Source organism: Xylona heveae (assembly GCF_001619985.1).
Source record: "Xylona heveae TC161 unplaced genomic scaffold L228scaffold_4, whole genome shotgun sequence".
NCBI lineage: Eukaryota > Fungi > Ascomycota > Xylonomycetes > Xylonales > Xylonaceae > Xylona > Xylona heveae.
The window spans coordinates 1,095,427-1,114,765 of NW_017264196.1; the positions used below are offsets into that span (position 1 = coordinate 1,095,427).

The window sequence follows — 19,339 nt, forward strand, 5'->3', positions numbered from 1 at the left end:
GGTGGAAGGAGCAGAAGCCGTTTGCAGAGATGCGCAGTTACAGTGCTAGATCGGAGACTTTTCCCCCGCCTACATGTATCTTCGCTGGTGCTACTATATTTGTTCACAGCACCACACTGTATGTTCCTCCTTCCTTACCATGATCATAAATGATCTGTGCCGCTCTGTTCGAGCATGACGTGGACACGAAGTGATTGAGCATGGGTCGCTGCATCTTCCTTGTCGGTTTTTATGACCCGGGTTCGTATCCAAGATGGATGTCTGGGTTGGATGTAAAAGAGCGTAAGGTCTCCAGTACATGCTTTGCCTTTGTGGTATGCTTATGATGGAATGTACTAGAACACCAAAGGTCTTCAGTGGAATGTGCTGGATATACCTTAGGTAGGTAACTAGCAGCAGGTTCAGTGGTAAGTCAGACCAAAGTGGGTCCTCTTTCAGAGTGTCGATGCCCGAGAAGAGAATAGCGGGCGCAGATATACTTCATGTGGGGGAAATAGTGGGTACAACAACGAGGTAGCGGATAGATAACGAGGCTCCGTCGCTCTCTCCGGATCTTCCTTATCGGCCTCACCCGAGTTGTGGAGAGACCTTTTAGTTCCTCGTTTAACCCAAATCTTCTCTCCCCACTCTAACCTTAGGGACCTCACCTGTGTGGACGCCTATCAATAATACTATTGAAGACCGTCGCGCAATAGAAGTCTACGCTGTCCCAAAGAGGCAAATTATGGACCTGTCTCCTTGGAATGAACCCATGGTTCCCTTTGCTTTAGGTGCTTGTCATGGGCTTAGAGAATGCATGATAGCTCCCAACGTACCGCCTATGACTGCAACGAAAGAAAGAAGTGCCAGGTAAATCCATGTCGCTAGAATTCAAATTGATGCAGAGCTCGATAAATTACTGTAAGTCGATGTAGACCCGCATCGCACATGAATCGAGTCCTTTCCTCCTCTCGCTAGGATGAGGAAGGGGTTCGGTTTCGGAAGGGCTGGGGCGTCGGCTTTTTCGTGGTGGCTGGCCCGTCGTTAGGTTGGCGATGAGACTAGTCAGCGCCTCCAGGCGAATATCTTCAAATAGGAAGGGAAGCAGAGACATGTCCTGCATCAAGTACTCTTCAGGTCACTGGCCGTACCCCGTAAGCCAAGACGACAGTCTGAGGTACTTTTTTCCTGATCGATGATGGCGATGGCGGTGATAATTCTGCTGCAGAACATGGGTTGCTTGCGACAGAGATACAGTCCCTCTGGGGATTCATCACGAATCACTTTTTACTTGCCCCCCCCAACATTATGTACGAGTGAGTTACCTGCTTTGCTTAACCATATACTGGGAAGATCCCTCCCATCCCCTAAACATCCCAGTGACTTCGCTTTGATTGGAATAAAGCGCAAAAGTGCGACTACTATTCGGGACTATCTCTGGGCCACTCAACCCATGGTCTGTCGTTAGTTGAATCTGGCCCTGGGCCGCCGTCAAACTCGTCATCCTTCCGTCTTTACCAAGTACCTTTGCGCTTTGCCCGTCTCTCTCGCTCGCTCCTTCTACTATACGGCCTCTTACCCTCACACCCACACGCGGCTGCTCCTCTCACCCACCGTTTCCCAACTTTCCATGGCTTAGTTGCCGCGACGCTCGTTTCTTGTTTCTCCAACCTCTCTCTTACTCTAGAGACGGAGGCACTGGTGAAGAAGGAAACCTCGCTCGCTGTTTTACTTCTTCTATTCAATTCTTCCATCCATCCCCAGTTGACGGCGGATTAACTACCTCCACTCGCTCCAGTGCGATCTCCTCCTTGACGGCCGTGCTATCAGACCCCGCTGCTCCTCCTCCTGGTCCCTTAACACTAGTTCTAATATCGTCATCGTCATCATCGCCACCGCCGTGGCTCGCAGCTGCATTTTCAGCTCGTGGAAAGTGTTTGGTTTCATGGTGAACTTGTAGAGGCAACGCACAGCCTCGCGTTGTTGTTGTTGCTCTGGGTTCCGTTTTGTGAACGTCTATCCTGCCTGTCTTTGGCTCGTAAAGCCTCTCGTTGCAGAGATATCTGACCAACATGTCGCCTCTGCAAAAGGCAGCTTCACGTTCACAATCGGACTTACTTGGCGGAGTGCAGCAATATGGACGGTCATCGACAAACCTGCACGCCGAAATGGCAGCTGCGTCGCTGCGGGAGTCGAGTAACACACAATCACCGCCGTCGACAAGCTCCACCAACCTTCTTAGAAAGTCAAGCTCTCATTCAACCTCTTCAAATGGGCTCTCAGTCACAACGCGGCCTGTTGTCAAGGGGATGCCGGCTATGCCGTTACCCATCCCCCCACGGCAGCAGTCATATGCGCCGGCCGTGCCCTCACCACTGAACCCAGCTTCACCCACAGTGTCGGTCAAGAGTGCTGACAGTGATGGAATATCCAACGAGGATAGTACCAATCAGCTCTCGCTGCAATCAAGTGATCCTAGCAGTTCAGCATCGGATCCACGCGCGATTCCACCAGCACTTCCCCTTCCTCGTGGAAGCCGGGGACGCACAAATCGGCCGTCAGAGCTACGGCAGCAGCAATCCTCACCTTCCCTTCGAACCCAGAATATGTCCCTCAGTGATCTCGGCCATGACTATTCGCGTTACCCGTTCCGTCATCGAAATTCTTATGTGGAGTCATCGCCGCCGCCACCTCCTTCGTCCAGAAGTGCTCTGGTCGACAGCTCTGGTGGCCCATTGCTTCCTGCGGCTTCGCCCGTCAAGAATCCTTTCAATGACTCGGCCCGCGCCTCGACCGAGTTTGACCGTGAGAAGGTCTTTTCACCCTTTATTGACGACCGCATCAGCGTTCCCATCTCCCACACGGACGGCTTTCCCATGTTTGTCGATGAAAAGGAATGGGACGATGAGTTACACATGCCCGAGCCAGATGACGATGAAAAGTTCCGCCCCAAGATGAAGGACTACATGGGGCGCCAGGCCGTTATATCCTTTATTGGGTTGGTCCTCTTGATTCTTGGGCTGCTTTGCATCTTCATCGTCTTGCCGGTGGTCACATTTACCGGCATTACAGCACCGTCTGGCAAAAATTCGTCGGCAACGTATCCCACTGAGAGACCTTGGACGTGGGTCAACGACGTCAAGTATCCTCTGTTTACGAATATGCGAACCTCACTTATTGACCCAGCCACCCCCTCGTCTGCAATGACTCGTCCTGGGCTTAACGGTAACACGCTCAACCTTGTCTTCAGCGACGAGTTTACCAAACCCAATCGAAGCTTCTACCCGGGTGACGATCCGTATTGGACGGCTCCCAACATTTGGTATGGCGCGACTCAGGATCTGGAATGGTATGACCCAGATGCAGTTACCACCTACAATGGCACGCTTCAGCTACGACTCGATCAGACGCTGAATCATAATGTGCAATTTCGGTCGGGTATGTTGAATAGCTGGAACCAAATTTGTTTCAAAGGTGGTGCACTTGAAGTCGCTCTCTCCTTGCCGGGCCCTTCTGGCGTTCCAGGATTGTGGCCTGGCGTCTGGACAATGGGTAACCTTGGTAGACCAGGCTACAAGGCTTCGACCGAAGGAGTGTGGCCCTACACGTATGATTCGTGCGATGCTGGCATTACGCCCAATCAATCTTCGCCGGATGGCATTTCGCATTTGCCTGGCCAAAGACTGTCATCTTGCACCTGTCAAGGGGAGGACCACCCCACCCCTGGCACGGGAAGAGGCGCTCCAGAAATCGACGTAATCGAAGCCAGTGTGGATCCAAACAACTTTATTGGCGTTGTGACGCAGTCTTATCAGGTTGCACCATATGATATTTGGTATAATCCAAATTACGATTTCATGGCCATTCCAAACGTGAATACGACCACGATGAACGCCTGGTGCGGTGGACCATTTCAGCAGGGTATCTCTGGAACAACCTTGCTCAATAATGACTGGTACGATGGCAACGAGTACCAAAAATATGCCTTTGAATACACTCCTGGAACCAGCAATGGCGAAATTGCCTGGTTTGTGGGAGACGATGTGTCTTACATGATGAGTGGCCAGGCGGTTGGTCCAAACGGTAACATTGGGAGCCGCCAAATTTCGGAAGAGCCGATGAGTATCATTTTGAATTTGGGCATCAGTAATTCATGGACTTGGATCGATTGGGCGCGACTCACATTCCCGACCGTGATGCGCATCGACTATGTTCGATGGTATCAACCAGAAGGCGAGGAAGTGGTGACGTGCGACCCCCCCGGCTATGAGACGACAGAATACATTAGCAATCATCCATTGGCGTACAATAACCCCAATCTCACTGTGAGTGATTCCGAACAATTGTCTCCTTCCGGGCGGACTGCTAAATTGATATCAGCAATGGAATGAAACTGGCTACTCTTGGCCGAAGAATTCGCTCATGCATGGCTGTTAGCGCTAAACAATAGTCAAGCCAGACTCTAAGACTTTTTCTCATATACAGGCCCAGTCTTCCTCTTTTCACCAAAGGAAGTATTCACTCATAAATCGACCGATTAATCTTAATCCGTGTTTGGGGTAATTAGAACTCTTACACTAGATTACAATTATTTCATCCATCTTAAAGGATAGAGCACCGGAGGCTTTCACGCATCCCCATACACATTCGCCGATCTCCCACTTTCGGCTTCATGGTTAGGGCGAAATAATCTTAACTATCCTCGGACCAGTTCCGTTTCACGAAAGTATTTAATCGCTTCTTTTTAAATAGATTCTGTCAGGCGGCATACTATTTCAATCTTTTCCAGGCATGGCTAATGGCACATATATGACGGCGTTCTGAAGCTAAATCTTCTTCTCCCTTCATTGTCCAATTTATTTTCGCAGGGATTTTATCCCTCACCTCTTTTATTCCCTTCTTTTTAATATTTACGGTTCTTTTTATTTTAAAATCTTTCTACAATGATTCTCCGGGACTGGTACGACTTCGGTCGGAAGGGCGTGGTACTAAAAAAAGGTCGAAGCAATTCTTGTACAGAGTTTGACTGACGCCGTCGCGTTTAATGGATGCACTTTATGTGCAAGCTTTTTCATATGTCCCGATGATCGACTCTCGATTTTGACGAACATGACAAATGACAGCCGCCTAATGGCGTGGCTATCTTCGTGAGTCAGGTATTCACTGAGTTCGTCGTATGGAGAAGATTGCAAGAAACAAAACACCCCTGCAATGGGTTGGTTTCTGTTGACTCTTATGGCGAGTCAAGGGAACTTGGACAGATATGATAATGGGATGTTGTCACTCGGAACGGGATATTTGGGATACACACATGGATAGATTTCTCATTTTTATTTTTATTCTGCTCACTTCTCTTCCCCGTTGATCTTTCTATTGAATTACACTCAACAGCACGGAAGGCTTACTGACCGTTGGCCCTTCCGTCGTTTACCGCTCTACCGGACGCTAAGAGGTGGTCAAAAGTTGGTCAACATATTCCCCTTCATCTTAATGAGTAAACATCCTTCCCGAGCAATTGCAGTACAGCAGATACAGATGATAATATAGATATTATTTGATCCAGGCAAGCAGGGCCAAGAATGCAAGGAAAATAAAGCAATGCCAGTTCAATGTAACAAGCCACACTGGCATTACTCAAGTTCAGTCTCTATGAGCTATGATCGCACCGACAATTCATCACAGGCATGACAACATAAAAGCATAAGCAAAGCCGTCCTGGTATAACTTGCCCTACTTTGCCAGTACAAATGATTCGGCAGCCTAGCACGTGATCAGGCGCGTCCCGCTACGCGCCTGGGAAATGGGCGGAATATGCCATTGGGGATTAAACGCGTGAGATCATAGACTTTTAGTCTTGTGTCTGTCGTTTGTCCATGGAGCTCTCATGACTGAATGACTTATTGAAGGACTTCCTCTCAGTACGACAATATAGGGAGATTGCCTGGTCTTTTTGCTGTTGAATTTGTCTTTCACCCTTCCTAGTCTTGCTCTTGTCCTTGCCGCTACGGTAGCATTCGCATTGTTTTATGGAACAATATCCGCGTATTGAATGCAGTTCAACCGATTCTCATAGTCCAGATTAGACAGTACAGAGTACGACAATTTTTCCAACTGATACGCCTGCACAATGCCGCGAATTATGAGGACCAGACTCCCCGCTAATTCCAAAGACGAATCCTCTGTTATGAATGAAGACGATTCGAGGACAACTACTGCATCGCCGCCTCCTACGACTGCGCCGTCAACGCCGCCGGAAGATAATGGAGGTTTCAATCAGGAGAGAGATGACGATGTGGTCATGGAAGATAAGGAGGGTGACCAGGCCGCGCAGAATGGCGCGGCCGAGTCAAATGGAAGCGTTTTAAACGGAATCTCCAAAGCAGACAAATCTGATGTCGGCCATAATAAAGAAGCCTCACCATCTTCTGAAAATGAAGACTCAGAGTCTCGCGTGTCACGAACTATGCGAGGCGAAGAAGAGCGCATGAGGGTTGCAGGGGAGAAGGCGGAGGAAAAGCGCAGACAAAAGGCCGAGAAAGAGCGGCAGAAGGATATGGAGGACGGAGAGGAGAAAGTAGACGTCAAGTTTAAGCGGTTGGAGTATCTGCTCGGTCAGAGTAAGGTAAGTTTCCCTCTTCTCTTTTCCCGATTGGGGCTGAAGTATTGTCGATATCGAGAGCTAACTAGTCTGTCTGATCAGATTTATGCTTCTATTCTGATGCAAAAGATGCAAAAGCAGGAAGATGATGCAATTGAACAAGCTCAGGGAGACAAGGAACGCGCCGCCAAGAGAGAAGCTGCCGCAGAGAAAGCAGCGGAGGCATCACAGCGAAAGATTACGCGTGCTGCCGCTGGTCGATCGTCGACGCCAGCACAAGGAACGCAGAAGAAAGATGAGCTGACGTCCAAACGTCCCTCGACTCGAGCCAAGGCTAAGGGCAAGGCAGGCGGAGATTTGAAAATCTCACAATTTTTCAAAAAGGATGACCTCAAAGCTAAAGCTGGAAATGAATCGCTTGCTGAGGCCATGGAAGAAGCCGCTGAGGAGAACAGTGTCAAGCCTTCTGCTATCGGAATGCAGGATTTGCGCTCCGCTCGCCAGCCGGAGCTCGTTACAGGGGGAAACATGCGGACCTACCAACTTGAGGGACTTGATTGGCTCATTTCGTTATTCGAAAATGGTCTCAATGGAATTCTTGCCGACGAAATGGGCTTGGGAAAGACTGTTCAAACCATTGCCTTTTTGGCGTTTCTTAGAAGTAAAGGAGTGAATGCGCCCTTTCTTATTGCCGGACCGTTGAGCACTTTGAGTAATTGGGTTGAGGAGTTTGCCAAATGGACACCTGATATTCCGGTCGTGCTATACCATGGGTCGAAGTCTGAACGAGAGGAAATCCGACGCAAACAGCTTAAAGATCCCCGGAGTCCCCATTTCCCGGTCGTTTGCACATCTTACGAAATATGCATGAACGATCAGAAGTTTCTGTCAAAGTATGCTTGGAAATTTATTATTATCGTAAGTGCTTACTGAATGTCTGTATTCTGAAGGGATTCGCAGCTAATGCCTCCGTGTTCTGCAGGACGAAGGGCATCGTATCAAGAACCTCAATTGCCGCCTGATTCGAGAACTAAAATCCTACCACTCCGCCAACCGTCTACTCATTACAGGCACGCCCCTTCAGAACAATCTCTCCGAGTTATGGTCATTATTGAATTTTCTCATGCCGGATATCTTTGATGAGTTATCCTCGTTTGAGAGCTGGTTCGACTTCTCCGAACTCAAGAATAAGGAAGGGCACAAGCAGATTCTTGTTGGAGAGCGGAAATCCAGCTTGATTGCTTCTCTGCATGCAATTCTCAAGCCATTTCTGCTACGTCGGGTCAAGGCAGATGTCGAGTCTTCGCTTCCCAAGAAACGGGAATATATTCTCTACGCACCTCTAAGTGGCGCTCAGCGGGAATTATACCGCGAAATTCTCGAGGGAAATAGTAGAGCATATCTTGAGGAGAAGGCGGTGGAGCGAATTATGAGCAGCACCAACAACCCCAAAAGTATGAGAAGTCACAGTCTGAAGAGAAAAATTGACAGCAGCGTGTCGACCCCAAACAAGAGCGTCAAATCAAGCAGAGAGTCTTCCCCTTCCAGTGTGCGAACAACAAGGAGCGGAAACAAGAAGCATAGCTACAAAGAAATCAGCGACCGCGAATTCTTCAAGCAGCTTGATCAAGAAGAGAACGACGAGGAGGAGCCTGATTCGGAGGAGTTGGAAGAAATTGAGCGTTCAAAGACTATTGCCTTGGCCAGTATGTGTCCTTTTCTTTTTGCACATCCCTTTCTTTGCGTCCTTGCTCGTTCTTTCCTTTGAATAACCCCGGCCGAAATGCTAAAAACCTCACAGAAAAGGAAATTGCTAGCAAGAAGTTGCAAAACCCCATCATGCAACTTCGTCTCGCATGCAATAGTCCCCACAATTTTTACTGGCCCTGGGAAAACGATGCGGCTCCCGACTCCACTCTCATCAGTGAATCCGGAAAAATGCTCCTCCTGGAACGCCTTCTCCCTGCACTCTTTGCCAGGGGCCACAAAGTCCTCGTCTTCTCACAATTCAAAACCACTCTTAACATTATCGAAGATTGGGCTCGTCTTATCCATAGCTGGAATACCTGCCGTATTGACGGCGCCGTCAAACAAGAAGACCGTCGCGCCCAGATACATGCGTTCAACTCGAATCCCGGGTATAAGCTCTTCCTTTTAAGTACCCGTGCGGGAGGGTTAGGCATCAACCTTGCTGCCGCTGACACAGTCGTGCTTTTTGACTCGGATTGGAATCCACAGCAAGATCTACAAGCTCAGGATCGCGCACACCGGATTGGCCAGACACGCCCAGTTATAGTATATCGCCTTGCAACCAAGGGCACGGTTGAGCAGACACTGCTCGAAAAAGCAGATGCGAAGCGCCGTCTCGAAAAGCTGGTTATTCAAAAGGGCAAATTTAAAAGCCTCAGCTCAGTCACACAGAACAAAGAAGATTTTGATGAATTACAGAGGGTTCTCATGCAGGATGATTTTGAAAAATACGAGCTGAGCCAAAATACGACTGCGGAAGGGATCTTGAGCGATAGAGATTTGGAAATTCTTACGGATCGATCAGAGGAGGCGTACGAGCGTGCACAAAAGGGCGTGCAAGAAGAGAAGACTGGCGAGGGAACTGTATTCAAGACGGTGGAAACCAAGAAGGACGGTACTAATGGTATTCTGGATGAATTGAAGCGGTAGATCTTTGTGTGGGGATTGTCGAAGGTCGGCGTTTGGTGGTGAATTGTTATTTTTATCTTTGCGCGCATGTCTGTCAATTTCGAACCCCCTTTGTTTTCAAGGCATAGCATGTTTATGCATAGCGGTATGTTTCGAACGGGTCTAATATTGATATCAAGCAGGACACTACGTTGGGAACATTTTCTCCTTTTCCATTCTCTCTTCTGGAATTAAGACGATATCGCAAATCAGAAGAAATCACACATTACTGCATTCTTTTTTACAAAGTGTGGACTATGTAAGAAACCGAAGATATATACGAAGTAAAAATGTCTTCTGTACAGAGTCGTATGAAGTAAAATCGAGGCACAAATCGACGCCTACCCGAACCACTGTTCTGTAAACCGTATACGGAGGAGTCTAAACTAGCTTTGTGCCCTGCGGAAAGACCCACAGTAGTGGCGACCAAGATATGAGAGCTACGGATAAACGGCAGTTGGCGTGCGAGTATGATGGTACAAAATCCTGTACTGGAATGGAAGTTTCTGGGAAGTGCCGACAATCCTTACCGGAGTTCTCTGTACTCTCAAACAACCAGCTTGGTGGATGATGGTAGGTTTGACCCCTTATCCAACTAAGAATTGGCAGTAGTCAAGCCTACCGAGCTAGGGTACAGTTAGCCGCGGAAGGCTAACTTTATAGCTGGGTTGTCGGCGTCTCACAATGCTCTGTCAGTGGGGCGCGCTAGACGCTCCACCAGCTTAACCACTCCTGTCAAGGGATCGACACAACCACTATCCTGCCTGGTGTCCACGGAGAGCATACGGAGTATTTCGTTCTTGAGCAGACATACAGCTCCACTAGAGAAATTATATCGGTTATTGTGAGCCTAGCCTTTCACCGGACATAATTTAGCGGAAATTCTCTTTGAAAAGAGCTTCAAGCTCACATGGCAAGTCTTTCAACCTGGGGCCGGCCTGTGCAATGACCGCCTACTCCTTACTCTGTACGTAATTCTAACCAGAGTTTAGGGGATGCAACATTCCCAGGGACAAGCTCCGTATGGCTGGGCTTCACGGTACTATACTAATCCACGTAGCCTTCCAATGAACTTGTTGCGGGCTCTACAGAAGTACTCATAACCAGAATAGGGTCATATAACGCCACAATGTTGTGGAAACGCCATGACCAAGCTATCACGCTTCAAAATTGTTAGGTTTCTTTAGAGGTATTCTCCACGGCAGTATGTAGCACTCTATACAGCAACATGGGCGGTGACCTGGGTCGCCGAGATATGAATGTTGTCTCTGATTCGTGACTATTCGAGCCCGCGGATTGATCAAAGATATGGGACCTTTCAACGCTTTGGAAGAGCTAGTCAATATCGCTTGAATCTGTTGAATCATGCCAGTTTCAGCACAAGCACCTACTCCACCACGGCGTGCATTTCATTTCCCCTTTTAAGGGTCGTACCATTGAAAATTCCCTGACAAAGTCCTTTTCTTTTATGCGTCCTTGCAAATCAGCGAAACACAAAGTTACCGATCCGACAACCTTCAGAAACAATGTCTGTAGCACAAGAGAATTCAGAGAAGCCTACACTGGTTTTTATCCCAGGGGCCTGGCACACCCCCGAATACTACAGCAATGTCATATCACAGCTGAAGGCAAGCGGATTCCCAGCAGTGGCATTACAGCTGCCCTCTGTCGGCGGGAACGATGCCGTTACTATGACAGATGATGCATCATTCATTCAGCAAACAACGACCACACTAGTCGAAGAAGGAAAAGACGTTGTTCTAATCATGCACTCGTATGGTGGTATTCCTGGAACGGAGAGCGTAAAAGGGCTCTCTAAAAAGGAGAGGAATTCACACGGCAAAAAGGGCGGCATTTCGTCACTTGTTTACCTTTCTGCATTCATGATACCCACTGGAAAATCCTTGGTGGACATGATTGGCGGTGTCTTCCCAGACTTTCTCCACCTCGATGTAAGTCGGACAACATTCCTCCATGGTGGTTCATCCCTTCTGCCGGGAAGATCGCAGATTCGAATCTGCCTTACCATGGCGCAACACTCTAACGTCGGATGAAATAGGGCACTCGCTGCACGCTGGCCGGGGACAAAGTCCCAGAAATCATGTACAACGATCTCTCGGCTGAAGAGGCCAATTCATGGGCCGCAAAGGTCCAATATCATGCCGCATCCACCTTTGCTTCTCCTTTGACCCATGCCGGCTATCTCGATGTTCCAACCACCTACCTACTGTGCGAGCAGGACAATGCTATTCCGTTCCCTGCGCAGCAAGCTATGGTTGGCCTCCGTGGGGACGACATTACCTTCCACGTGTGCAAGTCCAGTCACTCGCCAATGCTCAGCATGCCTGAGAAAGTGGTCGATGTGATTAGGGAAGCGGCAGGGAGCAGCATCTCTGTGCACTAAGCAGGTCAAACTTCAAACAGTATATCAAAATGGGGCCTCTTTTCTGTTTTAGTAGTTATTATTATTTTCAGTTGTTGTCACCACTTTCACCACTTTCACCACATCCAGAGCAGCATCTGCAGCTCAATGATTCCATCAAATGAAATATTGATTTGATTTCGGTTACGAGCAATTTCCACTCGCTTGCAATGAGCAACGATTGACCCATCGAGACCCAGCAAATTAGTAACGTTTGTTAGAGTGGACAATCAGTGGAGCGCCCCCGAACCCCTGACAAGAAACGACAAGAAGTTGGTTTAACCCCTTTGGCGAAGCTCCAGTGTGACAGGTCTCTAGCGCCGCCCCACTTCTTCACCGCCAAGCAAGTGGGCCGCCTACTTCGGCCCGCGCGCTTCCAACGGTTTTTCGAGTGCGAATCATGGTTGATCCGGGCAAATTCCGAACCAACGACACTGCTCGTCGGGGGGGCACTTTGGTGAGTTAAAACTCTAGAGAGAGAAGCCTGGGTCAGCACTCTAACTTCCATTGACCATTGAGTTTGTAACTATTAGATAACACTTTTATTAAAAATTCTTTCCTTCAATCGAGCCAGGCGCAATTCATTCGAATCTTGATTATTCCGCAAAAGATTTCTCTTTCTCTCTTCGAATGGTATAAAGTCGCCAAGTCAGGGAATCGAAATTGCGGCTAAACCCCATTTGCAGCATTGTCCTCTCGCTTCGAAACCGAATCCTATATCACAGCATTTTATAACATGCACATGAGAATGCTACGAAAGGAGAGTGGCATACCTTTCCTGGCCGAGAAAAGGCCGCCAGACTTAGCCACCGCGACTACTACATACTAATGGCTGCTACGTTGCAGTCGGCTAGGCGATGATCATCTCTTATCAATCTACCCAAACCTACGAATATTGCCAAGGAGAAGCAAAAAAGAGCCTTTTCTGAACCCGCTTTTGCGTACTACTTAACTTAGCACGCGGAAGAATTCCACTTGCCACATGCATGAACAACCGGCTAGTGTCCTCTTGTGCTCTCGAGCACACGGAATTGCTGCAACCTAGCCATGAATTTGGAATAGCCGGGGCCACTCTATTTACCCCTAAGTCTTTCCAACCGCCAAAATAGGCTCCATGTTCGAAAACTAGATTTGCTCTTGACCTCAACGGTGGGAATAAGAGTGTGAACTTATTCCAATTGCCGGTTTCAACCCATGCTTTGCACGGAAAGAGATCTACAAAGAAAACACTTGGCATGCAGTGAACACCAGGAAACGTAACGCCGGGGATCTACAGAGGAAGTTTTTCGTCCAATAGCTTACCCATGGTATCCGTAGTGCCCGTCCGTACGGGAATTGGAACTCTTGATGGTTGGTTTTGGACTGGTTTCTCACTTCTTTTCTAGCTTAACAGTCTTTCGGATATGTTCCCAAGTCTGATAGCATGGTTCTGTGTCTCCGTTGAGAGGGAGGGTGGAGAGCGACGCAATAACCAAGACCCCTCTTTTAGTATGGAAAAAGATCATCGTCGATGCGAGGTGACCCAGACCAGATGAATAAATACATTGGCCGGGTCTGCCTTGGACAATTCCTCCGCATTTTTTCTCCCCCCTAAGCTTCTACACCAACAATCCGGTCTTTCGCTCGCTCAGACCACTTTCAATTTTCAATTTTGAATCCAATATAGGAAAATCCGATCTTCCGGCTTGTTTGCACTCAACGTTTTCATACCGAATCTCCACAAACCGTCAACTTATCGCTGCGTCTGAAGCTCAGAATAGTCGATCTCTGGGATCATTACGATATTGAAGCGACTCAAAATACCAGTCAGCCGAGATCATACGAACCGGGGATCGAGAAGTTTAAGAGGAAATCTCGTCTACCTTATATTCGAGTTCCATACCAATCAGGGATTATTTGTTGGAGAAGAACGCCTGTCTGCACGACAGCTACGCAAAAGTTAGACAATGGCATCGGGCCCGCCTCCTGGAATGGACATTACCGAAGATTTCGGTCCTCATGTTGTTGCTGCTGTTATTGCATTGTTGGTGATTGCGACAATTTCGGTAGGGTTACGGTTTGGAACAAGATTTGCTGCGAAGCAACAACTAAAATGGGATGACTTGTTGATTGTTCTGGCTTTGGTACGTTCTGTTTCATTCATGTTTTTTTCCTTTACCCTTATTCTTGCTTGGTATTGTTGCGTATTGTGGCCATGATTGGACAGGATCGATATCAATCCTGTATTCATCAGCATTTGCCCATTGTTCAGTCATCCATGCTTTCTACACTTTGATTCAGCTCCGCAGCATCGAGTCGACAAGTCTAACAAGAAACACAGGCCTTTGCATTCGGAACCGGAATCCTGAGTATCCTTGGTGAGTCTGAAGCCTGGTGTGCAAACTGGATTTTAGAGCTTGATTAACCAACTGGAAAACACTTGCTGACGAGAAGAATAGCCTGTCACTACGGCATAGGCAAGCACATTTATAATCCAGCCGTCAATATCGAAAAAGTGCTCAAGGTACGGACTTTCCCTTGTATTAGCACGTATTATTCGAGTTCTGTCGATCCCAAGTCGTAAATTTAAATCACTAATACATCCTGTCCAGGTCCTATGGGCATACGAATTCCTCTATGGCGCTGTTATCCCTTCGACCAAAATGTCCATTATCATGTTCTACCACCGCATTTTCCCCGTCAAGAGCGTCACCATTACTCTTTCGATTTGCGCGTTCCTCGTAATTGGCTGGTGGATCGCCATTTGGGTGACGGCGATTGTGCAATGCATCCCGCACAGCTATTTCTGGGAACAGTACCTCAACCCCATGGCCAAGGGCCGCTGCATAAACACCTATGCGTTTTTCCTCGCGAACGGCGGACTCAGCGTTGTTACGGATTTCATTATCCTTACCGTGCCCCTGCCGATGGTGTGGAAGCTCCAGATGCCAACGGCGCAGAAGCTCGCTGTCACGGGTATTTTCCTTCTCGGTGGATTGTACGTATTCATCATGTCTCTTTCCCCGCCTTCTTCCAGCTCTCCCATTTTCTTTCCCCTGTTCTTTCCTCACCTCGCTCGTCCTCTACCATTGTGTTAACCGTCGAATAGTGTCTGCATAGCTGGCATCGTCCGCCTGCACTTCCTCTCACAAATGTACGTCACGCCGGACTTTACATGGAACATGGCACAGTCCTTCATCTGGTCCTGCGTCGAGCCCTGCATTGGCATCGTCTGCGCCTGTCTCCCTACTTTGCGGCCTCTACTCCGTACTCTATTCCCTCGCCTCTTCAGCCGCGCGTCCGGTGGCAAAGGCTCGTCCGGCGATACTGGCGGCACAGGCGGCACTGGAAAATCCAACGGCGCGACTTCTGGCGATCGGGACAATTTTGTTCGTCTGCCCGGCAGCGGTGGAAACCGCAGGAGCCGCACCAAGAGTCTCAACCTTGCTGGCATGAGTACAACTACCGACGAATATGACGAGCGAGACGACGACGTCGACAACGATGGTCTGGGAGCTGCTACAACAACACGCATCTATGCCGGGTCTGACTCGCACTCGATGTCCCAAGGAGTCGAAGACAACGAGAATAAGATTCCCATGCACACCATCTCGACAAAGCGCGATTCGATTTACCGATAGACTGAACTGCCAGATGGGACTCTATTGGGCGTTTCTCATAGCGGACACCCCAAAGGTTGCCTAAGGTCAATATCGAAATTCACACTCGCCGGGACCGTGGATATGTTTATATATTACGTTACTGTCCTGTGTATATTCTACCTGGCAGAGAAATAATTGGAGTTGGAGCAATGGAGTTTATCGGGCAATGTTCCTAGTTGGACTTTTTTTCCTTTTTGCCCACTGTGTTTTTTTCTTCTTCTCTTTCTTCTTTCCCCCCACTCGGGACCTTCTAGATACCATCGTACTATAACTCGTCATGTTTCATCTTTCGGTACACATTTATTCAATATATATTCAATAACAATTGAATCAATCAATCGCTACATTTACATAATGGACGAATCGCGTGGACGTAATAAGCCAAGTTGGAACATCGCCTTTTCCCCTCTTTTCCCCTCCTTTTCTTTGGCTTTTATTTTCCCCCACCTCTCCCCCCTCTTTTTCCCTCTCTATCTTTTATTTCGTTTTATTTTATTTTATTTTATTCTATCTTTGTGATCATGCAGAATATATACAAAGTAATGGTAGTGATATATACCGCAATGCAGCCTGGTAGTGCAACCTGGCGGTGTGGCTACAGCCTACCTACCTTACCTTACCTAGGTAGGTACCTAGTACAGTCCTACTGTCCTACAAACCAGGAATACGGATATACGGATATACGGATATACGTAGAGTCTAGACGCGTTCACTGTTTACTGTTTACATTTTACTGGTTTATATTTACCATTTAACGTTTACGTTTTACGTCTTTTCTGCTGCTCTGCACCTCGTTGTACATTGCTGGGCCCTGGGCCCTAGGCCCTGGCGAAATCCCGTACACAGCTAACTCTGACACTCTGTACTGTACTGTACTGTACTGTGCTGTATGGTGCTGTGCTGTATTGTAAAGACAGTACCTTATTTACAGCTAAATCAACCAGTCCGTAAGGCCTTTTTCAGGAGGATAAGAGGAAAGAGTAAATTTAAGGTTGATATTGAATTGATCATACGGGCAGCGGGCAGCAGCTAAGTTATAAGAATGTGCTATAACTAGTAGTAAGAGGAAAGAGTAAATTCAGGGACAAAAGAAGAAAAAGTAACAATGAAAGTGAAAAAACAAAAAAAAAAAAAAAATAAGAAAAGCGAAAAAAAGAAAGAACAAAGAAAAGAGAAGAAAGAAAATAAAGGAGAACAAGAAAAGAGATTCAGGAAAGTAGGATAGAAATGAAATTAATAACAAAAAGGAAATAGAAAATAGAAAATAGAAATAGAATAGAATAAAATAATCTACTGGACTAAATAAAACTAATAAGTATAAACTACAAACTACAACTACAACTACATGCTAAACTATCTCTGAGCCTTCAAATCGTCAATCTCTCTCCTCACTTGCTCCAAGACATCCTGTCTTGTTCTCAAATGCGACTCTAGCCCGTCGACCTGTTCGCGCACTGTGCCAATCTCGTCAGAAATCGCTTTCAGATTTGCGCCGGTTTTACTCTTCCCCTGGCCGTCGCGCAGCTCGCGCAGTTCTCGACGCTTGTGATCTAAAAGTTGCTCGAGTTCGCGCTTGACCAGGGCCGGTTTGGAGCGGTCCTCGCGGCGCCGGCCGCCACCATTGACGGCTTGGCGCGTGGCCGCTGCGTTTTCCGCCTTGTCAATCTTGTCCTGCAGGTCCGCGAGCTGTTTCTTGAGCCGCACCTCTTCCCACTCGGCGTCGGTCGATTTCGTCTGGCTAAAGTCTGTGCCGGTGGGCCGGTACGTGCTGCGGCCTCCGACGCCGAGGCGGGATAGGTACGTGTCGCCGAATTTGGCCTTGCGGCCTGTACTTGTGGAGTCGTCGTAGCCTGGTTTTTGGGAAGATGCAGTGGGAGTCGAGACCCGCTCGACGTTGTAGTCGATTTGGTTGCGCTCGAAACTGGCGCGCAGAGAGGCAGATACGGTGCGTGGAATCCGGAAGCCTTCGTGGCGGTGGTTCAGGATGTGGAGGAATGCGAGCGTGGCGTCTTTTGAAATGGTCGGCGACGCGGATGGGTTGATCAGGTTCCATGCAGAGCGGATGTCGGTGTCGGGGACGTCGAGAGAGGAGTACAGCGGTTCAAGGGAGTCGACTGCGATATGTTAGTACGAAAAGAGTGGTAAAAGGGCTGGATTGTGAGGTAGAGGAGGAGAAGAGAGGGGGGGAGGAATGGTGAACGTACAAGAAACTTCACCACGGCTGTCCTTGCTGGCCGTGTAGATTTCTTCGTACTTGGACTTGTCGCCCGGGCTCATGTACCAGTCGAATCCGTCCTTGAGGCCGGGAGTATCGTCCTCGTCGTCTTCTACTCGCTCGAACTGGGGCTGTCGGCCGGTCAGGGCGCGGTTTGCTTGGACGAGGTGGGCTTTCGACTCGGGCACAAGCCAGTCGGGGAGTTGTGGTGGGACGTCTCTGAGTTCCTGGCGAGGATATTAGCATTATCGTCCTTCTCCTTGCAAATTCCTAGTTGCGTGAGAGTGTAGAGGCGCCGTCAGAGACCCCCACACTCTATACAGCGAGTCAATTTAGCCACCAAAAGAAAACATGTACCCACCCCATTGACCAAGTCGAAAATTAATCTCATGGCAACACAGAATTCCTCAAAATCCAGGTTGCCGTCATTATCCACATCCGCTAGATCCCAGACCCGCTCCAGCTGATCGTCGCGCAGCTGCGAGTTCTTGAGCACCGAAGCGGCCTGCGTGCCATTAAGATACTTTCCGCCGTTGGATAGTGACGAAAAGATCTCCCAATATCGCTCCACCTCCCATTGTTCTATGCGTTTGGCGCCGGACATTTTAAGGTTGGTCGGGTGGAAAAGGGGGTTCGAAGTATGTGAGCCTGGTCGATGGATGCGCGGGTCTCAGAAACGAAAGGCAGAGGAAGGCTGTCTTATATGGCCTTTTAAGCGCGGAGAATAATATATGATAGACTGGTTCGAGTTTCGTGAATAATATGTTGATTGCAGCTGGTACAAGATGTCTGGACGTAGAGTACCAGTGTCGTGAAGTCGAACGAAGATATGGCGACACGGACACGTTCAATCCAGAGCAGAAGAATAGTATGAAGAATGATGGCCTTGGTGAAATAATCCAAGGGAAAAGTACTGCTTGGCGTCAAGACCAATCGAGCGACGTACAATGACCTAGACGGTATGTTGTTGGAGCTCAGGACGTCGCGTGTAGATTGTCCTGGTATGGCCGGACGGAGATTGGCGCAAAAGGATAATTTGCTCGGGATTGAATGCTAACCACCCAATCGAAACGTATGTAAATAATATTTTCTCTCGACTTTTACCACCGTACAGGGTAGTGTTATTGTGATCAACGGTGGCAGCGATAATGCGCAATGATGGCGGAACAAGACCCGACCCCGGAGCTGTCACAGTCGGACCCTCCAACTCGCTACCAACCAATGTAACTCAAGCTGCTGACGTTGGCTCGTCATCGTCACCGGGTAACAGTTGGAGTACACTCAGCGCCGGACTTCAATTTCCTTTGCGCTCTTTCGTGTCAACATCCTCCAAGATGAATATACATGTATGACACAAAATAACAAAATCGCTTTTGCATTTCAAGAGCTATTAGCTGCATAGATTTTCACAGATCTGCTGTTTATTGAATCCGCAGTCACTAACAATCGACCTAGCACTAATGCTCTATCGCTACTAAATTATCAATCTCCAAATTGCTGCTGTAAGGAGTGCAACAACGAAGCATCCGACTAAAGAGAGCAGCGAAATGCCAATATCAAACCTCCTCAAATTGCTTCTGCGTTAGATCCATTATCATCTCATGGAGGTGCCGAAATTCTGATCCGTCTTTGTGCTCACTTTGGAGATCTTCAGATCGCCTTCTTGTATTCTGTTCGCCAACCATTTTTTTTTCCTTTTCCCTTTCAGACTCTTTTCTTTCTTTTCTTTCCTTCTTTTTTTTCCGGTTTCTCGACGGACCCCCCTCCTCTTTTTTTTTTTTTTTTTT

The 19,339-nt window shown here is 48.2% G+C and overlaps 5 protein-coding genes across 5 annotated transcripts; 4 read left to right on the forward strand and 1 right to left on the reverse strand.

Moving 5' to 3' along the window:
• Window positions 1-2,585: 2,585 nt before the first annotated feature.
• L228DRAFT_209684 (glycoside hydrolase family 16 protein) lies at window positions 2,586-4,416 on the forward strand (the record flags this gene model as incomplete). The annotated part of the gene is made up of 2 exons (XM_018329824.1): window positions 2,586-4,304; window positions 4,360-4,416. 2 exons carry the CDS (start codon window positions 2,586-2,588, stop codon window positions 4,414-4,416), a joined length of 1,776 nt encoding a protein of 591 aa, XP_018189030.1.
• A 2,116-nt stretch (window positions 4,417-6,532) lies between these two features.
• Window positions 6,533-9,256, forward strand: L228DRAFT_209998 (hypothetical protein; the record flags this gene model as incomplete). The annotated part of the gene is made up of 4 exons (XM_018329836.1): window positions 6,533-6,601; window positions 6,680-7,495; window positions 7,560-8,283; window positions 8,379-9,256. 4 exons carry the CDS (start codon window positions 6,533-6,535, stop codon window positions 9,254-9,256), a joined length of 2,487 nt encoding a protein of 828 aa, XP_018189031.1.
• A 1,544-nt stretch (window positions 9,257-10,800) lies between these two features.
• On the forward strand, window positions 10,801-11,678 carry L228DRAFT_238041 (alpha/beta-hydrolase; the record flags this gene model as incomplete). Its single annotated transcript, XM_018330994.1, has 2 exons — window positions 10,801-11,226; window positions 11,334-11,678. 2 exons carry the CDS (start codon window positions 10,801-10,803, stop codon window positions 11,676-11,678), a joined length of 771 nt encoding a protein of 256 aa, XP_018189032.1.
• A 1,964-nt stretch (window positions 11,679-13,642) lies between these two features.
• Window positions 13,643-15,316, forward strand: L228DRAFT_238042 (hypothetical protein; the record flags this gene model as incomplete). The annotated part of the gene is made up of 5 exons (XM_018330995.1): window positions 13,643-13,819; window positions 14,017-14,053; window positions 14,135-14,199; window positions 14,288-14,673; window positions 14,785-15,316. The coding sequence occupies 5 exons, from the start codon at window positions 13,643-13,645 to the stop codon at window positions 15,314-15,316; spliced, it is 1,197 nt and encodes a 398-aa protein (XP_018189033.1).
• A 1,374-nt stretch (window positions 15,317-16,690) lies between these two features.
• Window positions 16,691-18,156, reverse strand: L228DRAFT_238043 (endocytosis and cytoskeletal organization protein; the record flags this gene model as incomplete). Its single annotated transcript, XM_018330996.1, has 3 exons — window positions 16,691-17,451; window positions 17,542-17,779; window positions 17,914-18,156. 3 exons carry the CDS (start codon window positions 18,154-18,156, stop codon window positions 16,691-16,693), a joined length of 1,242 nt encoding a protein of 413 aa, XP_018189034.1.
• Between the last annotated feature and the right edge of the window lie 1,183 nt (window positions 18,157-19,339).